The sequence below is a fragment of the Stigmatopora nigra genome, chromosome 9 (assembly GCF_051989575.1).
Source record: "Stigmatopora nigra isolate UIUO_SnigA chromosome 9, RoL_Snig_1.1, whole genome shotgun sequence".
NCBI classification, from domain to species: Eukaryota; Metazoa; Chordata; class Actinopteri; order Syngnathiformes; family Syngnathidae; genus Stigmatopora; species Stigmatopora nigra.
In genome coordinates this window covers 11,204,027-11,213,814 of record NC_135516.1, presented here as the reverse complement: position 1 = coordinate 11,213,814, position 9,788 = coordinate 11,204,027, and the positions used below count along the sequence as shown (strand labels likewise).

General features: G+C 40.5%; 1 protein-coding gene across 2 annotated transcripts in view; it reads right to left on the bottom strand.

Annotated features, from left to right (window-relative positions):
• Nucleotides 1–1,141: 1,141 nt before the first annotated feature.
• Nucleotides 1,142–9,788, bottom strand: part of ptch2 (patched 2) — a 29,580-nt gene continuing 20,933 nt past the window's right edge. For both annotated transcript variants that reach the window (XM_077724585.1, XM_077724586.1), the window contains 6 exons: nt 9,173–9,453; nt 7,445–7,582; nt 6,950–7,092; nt 3,704–4,085; nt 2,645–3,146; nt 1,142–2,551 (listed from right to left, as the gene is read on the bottom strand). In XM_077724585.1, the coding sequence (XP_077580711.1) occupies nt 2,517–2,551; nt 2,645–3,146; nt 3,704–4,085; nt 6,950–7,092; nt 7,445–7,582; nt 9,173–9,453 (1,481 nt within the window). In that variant the 3' untranslated portion in view covers nt 1,142–2,516. The remainder of the gene's footprint in view (nt 2,552–2,644; nt 3,147–3,703; nt 4,086–6,949; nt 7,093–7,444; nt 7,583–9,172; nt 9,454–9,788) is intronic.

Sequence of the window (9,788 nt, the reverse complement as noted above, 5' to 3'; positions counted from 1 at the left end):
GTTTGCCTGAAGCAAGTTATCAGATGCAGACAAACGTGCTGCTCTTGTATGTGCAAAAGAAAGGAATTTACAACCTCTACCTTTCATCTCCACAGGTGGTCCCAACCTGTGTGTGTGTGTGTGTGTGTGTGTGTGTCCATATGTTTATGTATGGGAAAGGAAAGGATGGAATCTGTTTGTAAATGCTTCCAATTGAAGCTGATTATGTTTGTGTGAGCCTCTCAAATTGGACAGTGCGAATCACCATCAAGCATGGAAGCTTGTCAAACAAGACATCAGTCATTTTACACATTTTAGACGCCAACGGCATTCTTTTTGTTAGTTTTAAACTAAATTATGTGTCAGTGTAATGTAGCGTGTATATTTATCTTTCTTGTTTACGGCTGGTTGCTTTCGAGCTTGCGAGCAAGTTAGCCAAAACCTCCGTTTAATCTAGGGGTAGGAAAGATATGGCTCGGGAGCTATATGTGGCTCTTTTGATAGGTGTATATGGCTTGGGAGCCATGTGTGGCTCTTTTAAAGGGTGTAAATGGCTCAGGGGGCCATATGTGGCTCTTTTGATGGGTGTATATGGCTCGGGAGCCACATGTGGCTCTTTTAAAGGGTGTATATGGCTCAGGGGGGCATATGTGGCTCTTTTAAAGGGTGTGTATGGCTCAGGGGAGCCATATGTGGCTCTTTTAATGGGTGTATATGGCTCGGGAGCCATATGTGGCTCTTTTCATGGGTGTATAAGGCTCGGGAGCCATATGTGGCTCTTTTGATGGGTGTATATGGCTCGGGAGCCATGTGTGGCTCATTTTATGGGTGTATATGGCTCTGAGGTTTTTTAAATCATATTTTTTTCTTCATTAGACTCTTCTGCATGCATTCTCTCATTGATACTCATTGATTAGCAACAGTGAAATAATGTTCTCAAAAGAATTTACTTTTTTTCTACTTTCAAAGTGGTGAAATGATGAATAAATGCTCACATTTTCATGTATTTTAACTTTTAAATTATGAGTATGGCTCTCAAGGAATAATATTTGAAAATATGAAATGTTTATGGCTCTCTTCGTCAAAAAGGTTCCCGATCCCTGCTAAAAACCTACCTGAATTATGAACTGAGCTGAATATTAAAGAGTTTTCCACACATATGCTTATTTTTTCCCATTGAATTTATTTTTGTTAGTTAATTTTCTATAGCAGGTGAGAGAACACATCGGTCGATCACACGAGGGGTTTCTTAAGCATAGTTTGCAGAAGTCACAGTGTTTTAGACATGGACAATGACACTTGATGGGAGAAGGGGGGCGGGGCCTTAACGGGGTAAAAAAAAATAACAAAGTGACCCCTTAATGCACCTCCCACACAACATAATTAAGCCCCACCCACCCCTAAAAAAAAAAAACATCCTAAAAGCAAACAAATATAAAATCAAACTCAGCAACAAATAGATATATTTATATATAATATATATTTACTCTTTAAAAATAGAACTTCAGTCTAAATACTAACAACTGTACAAACTACAAAAATAAAATTTTAATATAAATAATTTATATGGCATGACATTAACATATTTATTTTGAAACTACAAATAACGCATAAGCTTCCCCTCAACCTCCTCCAGGCTAGCCAATGGCGTTAAAGTATTGTGTTTTCTTTTCTTTTTTCTCCATAACTGCACAGTAGCTACTCAACATCTTTCTTAAAAAGAAAAAAATAAAAGCTGCCACCTAAAAAACTACAGAAAAAACCTTCCCTGCGATAAAACCAGGCAGTAATAAGACAATTTCTGTAATATAGGAACTGCAATTAAAATGTAAAAGAAATAGCTTATCAGTAACACCATTAGGGTTACAATTTTTTTTAAAAAGACTCCCTTATAGTTCCCATTGTGTTAAATGTGAAGTGCAGCCACAATTAACATAACCTTCAAGTACTAGATCAAAACTGCAAAGGACTTAATACTGAGCTCTCTGGATGTTGCATTGATAATTGTAATGAAGGCAACACTGTTAAGAAATCTATTTGATTTCACAGTATAATTTTACAATATGTATGTGTTCTTGTGTGGCTTTTTTTAAGGGGGAGGAAGAGGGGTTACTGCATTTTTTTTAAGGCAAATCACTTAAAATGACTTTGTGTAGCAGCAAAAAAAATAAAAAATCAAAATAATACAAATAAAACACTGACCATGTATGTTCAATAGCCTAATATCTTAATAGGATCTCACTCTGTGTGGACATTTTGTACATATATAGCACATTATTTTTATTCTATACACTAAGCTGTGAGGAGGGGAGGGGTGGTTTTGGAATAAAAATACAAAACAAAACTCCCCCCCACCCCCAGCAAAAAAAAAAAAACTTTACCCAAAGTTATAGAGTACCCTTTTAAATAGCTTCCCTCTTGTTTTTTTTAGTATTAAAATATATACTCATAGATTTACATCATGTCCTTCAAATAAATCCTATGTGGGCTCTATATACAGATGTCAAAAGGTCAAGCGTGCTGAAGGTTTTTTTTTTTTAGCACCCTTTGGCCGTCGGGACCCTCGACCCACCTGAAAAAGACGAGAAAATATGCAATTAGATTTTGGGGAAATATAGGGAAACAAAAAATGATCAAAAATTGATTTTTTTAGGTCAAATCTTACCTTGTCGGCTGTTTTGTGGCGTTTTATGATCCTGTAGACGTTCCCCATCCTTAATCTCTATTGAGTCTCTTTTATATGAAGAAAACTTAGTCCTCTTAGTGGCTTCGAAGCAGTCCATTTCTGTGTCTGTGTCAAAACCTTCGTGCATGTAGCCCTGGTACGTCGCCCCGGGTAACGTGGGATGCACGGCTACTGTCACGGAGGCTGTGGCCGTCACCATGGTGACGGGACCCCCGGCTACCACGTTGCTGAAGTCAGCCGCTCCTTTAGTCCTGTTTGGCTGAGGGCCTCTGCCGCCCTGTAGCCTGGGGCCGTTTTGATAAGTCCGCCCAGGCTGGTGAGGTCCCTCTCCGGGTAGGTTGTTTTGTCCTGGTTGCTTTTGCTGCTGGTGGTGGTGGTCCCACTTGGAGCCATCCCAGCAGGTCAACTGCGACTGAGTATTGTGTGAAGAGTCGGTGGATGGTTCTATACGTCCTCCTGTTTCCCTCATTGGCTTTACAACCTGGGGTGGAAAGAATATTTATGTAAGTATGAGTATCAGAACTGCCAGACAAGAAGTAGGGCAAAGTGAAAGATACTGTATTCTAATGAAGATGTGTTTATGGATGTAATTATTGTTCTTCATTGATGTTTTGAATGGAAATGTGCTTAAAATTTTGTCTATCATCAAGAATGGGACTGTAATGTGATTATTATATTATTAAAATGGATTTCTCACTTTGCACTGAATTAATTTAAAAAGGATTACCGTATTTTCACGACTATAAGGCGCACTTAAAAGTCTTAAATTTTCTCCAAAATATACAGAGCGCCTTATAATCCAGTATGCTATATATATGGAAAATAAAATAAAATATGACATTCATTGAGGGTGCGCCTTTAAATGTGGTGCGCCTAATAGTCGTGAAAATACGGTATTTCTAGTGTCCTTTAAAAAAACTTGCAATTTGTGTAAATAGTTAGCAAGAAGTTAAGAGAAAATAAAAAAAGAATACAAATGTTATGTTAATAAAAAAAAAAGCCCAAACTTGAAATCAAATATGTGTGTACTATATGTACCGTTAGTTTAGGGAAGCTGGGATTCTTGCTGGCTTCAACCAGAATACGCGACGAAGCAGGTGGCAAGCTGTACGCACTGCGGTCGCAGTATTTGTAATCCTCCTCGCCGATTCCCGAAGTACTCGTCAGCTCCGAGTAATATTCTGAGTCTGACGTCTCGGAAAACGTTCGGTGGGGTTCACGGTGATCCGCCAAGTAGCCGTGATGAGCCATGGGCGGTGGGATAGGCAACTCGGGGGAAGGCGCCGCCGAGCAGCCGCCGCCATCGTCGGAGGCGGACGCTTCGGCCGGAGGGCCAAGCATGGAGAGGAGGACCGGCAGGAGGACTAAGCCATTTAGCATTCCCAGAACGGTGAGGATGGCTAACACGGCAAAGAAGTACCTGGTGAGACAAGAAGGAAGGAACTTTAGCAATTTATGTTTACCTTGATTTCATCGTGAAAACTTCTCAGTTCAGAAATATGGAGATATGGGCCTTAAATGGTACAAGACGAGTTTATTTTATAAAAACTGAGGATGAGAAGTGGGTAACTACTAAAATATCATTTTATGCCTGTTTGCTGTTACTACAAGAAGGCTCCATTTTGTGTCTTGTTGTGCGTTTTTGCATTGCGTGTATCTTAGTGACGCTATAGGGAGGGAGGGGGTTGGTTTTTGGGGTAATGTGCGCCACAAGAAAGAGCCCGAGAAAATTAGAGAGGAGTTCATTTCATTTGAATGCTAACAGAAACCAGAGGAAGACAGTGAGAAGAAGGAGGGACAACATTGTTGAAATGAAGAAAGAGAAGACAAAAGGGATCATGGCGACTGGAACGAACACTGTCACCACAAATCTATTTCTCGATTAACCAAAAGTGGTGCACAAATCACCAAATGAGCCTCACAAAAGGGGAAAAAAAACGACAACCCATGTGAACCTGGACCTCCAACAGCGTCTCCGTTTTTTCCATTTGCTATGATGGTATGGGCAGTTGTGTGTAATAACAATGAAAGTGTGCTGTTTACGTGGTTATTTGCATTACAGTATGTGGATAAGTATGCTTATTTGTGTACACACACTCATGTTTTGGACTCAATAGGCCAAATTAGGCGTGATGTTTATTTAGAGTGGTACAAGACCAGGAAATGTTTACAGCAGCAACTTTTTGTACATCTGTTGTCAAATAATGCCAAATAATATTGATTAAAACAATTATATTGTGGCCTAGATGAGCAAAAATGTGCAAATCAGGTCTTGAGGGTTATTTTTTAATGTTTATTTTTATTTATTCATTTTTTTATCAGCTCTTGGGGGTGATTTTTTAACGTTTATTTTTATTACTATTTTTATAAGCTCATGGGGTTATCTTTTAACATTTATTTTTATTTATTCCTTTTTTATCAGCTCTTGGGGGTTATTTTTTTAACATTTATTTATTTGTTCATTTTTATCAGCTCTTGGGGGTTATTTTTAACATTTATTTTTGTTTTTTGAATTTTTATATATTTTTTACATTCACTTGATTTTTTTATAGGGTCTACCGTATGCCTTTAGTCTAGTATTAGTTAAATATTTGTGGGAGGGGTACAACTACATATGTAAAGGTTATTTTTATAGTATCCGGCTATCGGTTAAAGCTTCATTTCAGTATTGCAGGTAGGTCTGTAAAGTAAAGCCTTCTGATAAATGAGGCTTCACTATCCATTTTTCCACCTTTTTCTCTCCTCCATCTGGATGCCAGGAAGCCCCCCCTCCGAGCACATCTCCTCCTTTCCTTTCTCTCTCTCTCTCTCTTCGCTTGCGTTCCCTTGTGCAGACAAACTGTGCTTTTTATGTCACGGCGGCCCCCGCTAGCAGTCTGTGAGCTCAAGGTTGTGGTTTTGGGTTCTGGGCCCAAGACCGCATTCAGCTTGAAAAACATTGAGCTATTTGCCGTTTTTTTTTTTCCACTCTGACCATGAAACACTGGTAGTAGGCGCACACAAGCCCAGGACATCCATGTCTGTTGGTGGCTTACTCATAATCGAACTATCTGCCTGACCAGTTCAAATACAAACCCACTATGGCACCCAGTACAGAGGCAAAGGAGAGAGCTCGGGCGGATGATCGGAATTTTTATAGATTCTCGTGTATGTGAGAGCGAGAGAGAGAGTGAGAGAAAGAGAGAGAAAGAGAGAGAGAGAGAAAAGAGACACCACCCAGTGGGTAGCAGAACACTTCCATGTTTACGAGCAGCTGCTACACACCCTTGATGTTTTCGCCATTTGTTGTGTGTTCTGTGGTCGGAAAGGCGGATGCTTGTGTGTGTGTGTGTGTGTGTGAGTGTGTTTGTGTGTGTGTGTGTGTGTGTGTGAGTGTGTGTGTGTGCAGGAGTGACAGAACCAGGTGTGTGTTTGTTGCTGCACGCGTTTCAGTGTGTGTGTGCTGTAAGATTTCCACCTGCACGCAAATTTGACCCCCCACAGGGCTTCCTACCATCCCAGGGTGAAGACAACTGGCTCCATGCCACAGCAATGTTAAACCAAAACATTCGTATGGGTAACATATGGATGGGTTTCGCAAAGTGAGGTACTAGACCCCTACAAGTAGTAGGATGTAAGAAAGTATGTACATAGTGTTTTTTAGCGAGAAGATGGAATTCAATTAGAGTACTGTTAGTTTTGAATGAGACTAGGGAACTGTTTGAATAGAGGTTGTTTTTGTGTTTTAGGTTTGAAAGCTGATTTTAACTAATGCAGAATCTATATTTGATCACAGTTTACTTACCACAATGTAAAAATACTCCAATTCCTCAAATTCTTAAGTCACATGTTATTTAAAGTCATCCTAACTCATTTTATTCATGATTAAATGAGCTCAATTAACTTGTTTTTGTGGGCCATACTTATAATTCTGAATGAACTGAATTTGAAATGTTAAGTTTGCTAAACTTAACCTCAAAAAAAGAGCACGTTGGCTCAATTGTCTGCATGTTCTGCTGCCCTTTTGGTGACCTTGGTTCAAATTCCCCTTAGAATAACTTATATTTACTTAAAAAGAAGACTAGTTTAGTACAAATGGTGCCTTTAAACTACTTAAAATTCATTTAAAATGTCAAGTTTTAGGCATAAATGTGATTTTTTTGTAGCTATTTCCTTTGGGAGTTAAATAATCCCTGCAGCACAGAATAACCTTAACCAAATGTCTTTTTTAAACCCTATTATGATTCTCTAGTCGTTGTTATGAGTACTCTTGCCATCTTCCATCCACACGCATTTGCTTCTCACCTCATGATGAAGTCAAACTCAGAGCCCGCCAACATGAGAACGCCCAGCAGTGTAGAAATGGCGCCGTCGACCACCGGGGCAAACATATGCTCCAAAGCTACGGCCGAACGCTTGTTTCTGCTGCCAATGGCTGTCAGGAAGCCCTGCCGCAGAAAAAGTGGGGGGTTGGTGGGTGTAAAGGAGAAATGACTTGGAAATCTTGCCGATCGCACAAAACTTGCGCTTGTGGTGGCAAAGCTTGGCATACTTTGGAATTCCTCTATTTGTTTTAGTTAGGGGGGGGGGGGTAGCTTGCATATAGAGGGACAGGAAGGGATACTAAAAGCGAAATACGCAGGTTTGGGGTAGTGACAGGAATTGGATGCAATTTCCTTTATCGATTATGAAGGAAATTGGCAATCTAACTGTATTTTTTTTAGTTTGTTTTGACTTTGGTTTGATGTACTGAGCTATGTGTGGATACAGAGTAACCACTAGCTGGCTATCTGGACTTACCAGCGCAATGTGGACGGTGAATTCCACTCCAATTCCCACCGAAGCGATGAGGATGACGACAGGGATGGCGCTCAGTTTGATGCCGATCAAGCCCATGATGCCAAATAATTCCACTGTCATCATGGCAAGGATAAACACCTAAAAGGTATAAAAAAGAGGGTATTTTGTTTAAAAGGGGGGAAAAGAACATGAGGAAAGAAAGGAAGCGAGAAGGCGTGAAGATTAAAGGTGACGTGAAGGGACTGAGTTGAGCTCTCTTGCCTTTTCACCCTACACAATCTTTGACCTCAGGGTCTTGGTCGTATGGCATCAAATTACCAACCCTGAGGCTCATACTTCTCCATCTTACCATACTTTTTTGCTTTCCCTTCAAGGGAGGTGCTTGTAGTGATTGACAGAATGTGAGACAATACTTCGTTTTATGTTTAACTTTCTTTTTGGGAAAGAACTGACGCCCAAATTTGCCATTTTTGTTACTAAGAACTAAAAATATGGTACTCTAAATTTAATTCAAGTTTAGAAAGAGCAGTACTTTGACAAATAGTCGACCAAGATTTAATTATTACAGCTATTCTTACCTGGCAACCAATTCAAGAGTATACCCCAACTACTGAGAATTGTTCGCTGGGATAGGCTCTAGCACCCCAGGGATTCTTGTGAGGATAAGCAGCTCAGAATATGAATGTATGATTGGCTAACTCAGTGAAATTTACTGTCAAATTAAACATAAAACAAGCCACGGCTTTCATTTGGCAACAAATGTCATTATTTAGCTAAAATTTAGCATCCATACCGGTAGTTTTTAATATTTAATATTATATAAGGTCTCTTTTTCCTTATGAATACAGTTATGTAAAGATTTCTTTTTTTTTTTTGGTGTAGCTGACTTTAAAAGGTTGATGTAATTTCCCTTTAAGAAAAATGACTGCTATAATCCATTCACTTTTAGTTATGAACAAGGTCACAGACCAAATTAAATCACTATCTCAAGTAAATGGTGTACTATGACATGCATCTCAGCTATGGCCCAATTATCGACAAAAAAAACATTTTCTAAGTTCTTTTGATCCCGACGGGGCGTCCACAATTAAATCCCAAAATGATAAAAGCCATTTTTTTACGGGCCGACCACATACAAGCTTCCCGAAAGCTTCCAAATACCAGCGGATGCTCTGGTTTGTGCTCACGCATGAATTGTAGTATGTGTTTGATATCAGTCCAATTAAAAACATTCCTGTAGAAGCTGCAACGGTTGTCGGTCGGTCGGTCGGTCGGTCGGTCTCCAGCCCACCCCTTTAAAATGTCTATGGACATGAATTTGTAAGGTGGGGGTGAGTGGGGTGGGCACCAGCTTGTGTGTGAAACGTTTTCTAACGACTCAAGACTGTCTCTCTTTTTCTGGCTCACACATCCCTTTCTGATGGATGGGTCGAACGGGCCAAGGTCGCGACTGGGCAGATCCGTCCTGTCCCCAGAGCCTCTCGTTCTCCGTCTGACAAAAGCGCTGATGGAGTTGGAGCTCGAGGCTTTGGGAGGGCAAAGTCTTTCTCGCTCCTTAGCATTCCCTTTTCTAAGGCCGGCCCTGCCCACATTAGAATGACAAAAGGTCCCCCCATATGTGTGTGCGCACCGACCAGCGGGGCCCCCACGTCGGACGACGTTATTGAGCTGTGTGGAGTGGCTTGAGAGGGGAAAAAAAGTGGGGAAATTATGTGGGAGAGGACTCACGATAATGCCGGCTGTCCATGGGTTGAGAAGGAGGAGAGCGCAGACTAGGAAAGTGCAGGCTAGTACTACGCTGATGGCTAGTAGGAACCAATGTCGGAGGCTGATGTACTGCTCCCAGAAGAGGAAGGGATATCCGTTGGGGTAGTTGAATACACCCTTACGGCTGAATTCGTCACAGATGGCTCGAACGCTTTCGATGGCTTCTACGAAGTCGCCGGCTTGCCGTAGACCGTTTAGGTAGTATGGGAATTGAGCGAATTCGAGAGGTTCTGCGGCCGGAACTGCGAGGAAGAAAAAGGGTATCTTTAGAGTCTGAAAAGCTATTGTTAGTGTTTATCTATTGCAGACGAAGAGAGCCATAAACAAAATTAATTTAAGAGTAAAAATATATGAAAATGTGAGCATTTATTATTCATTTCAACCACTTTGAAAGTCCAAAAAAAATCTGAATTCTTCTGAAAATATGATTTCACTGTTGCTAATCAATGAGTATCAATAAGAGAATGCATGCAGAAGAGTCTAATGATGAAAAAATATGATTAAAAAAGCCAGAGAGCCATATACACCCATCAAAAGAGCCACATATGGCTCCCGAGCCATAGGTTCCCTACCCCTG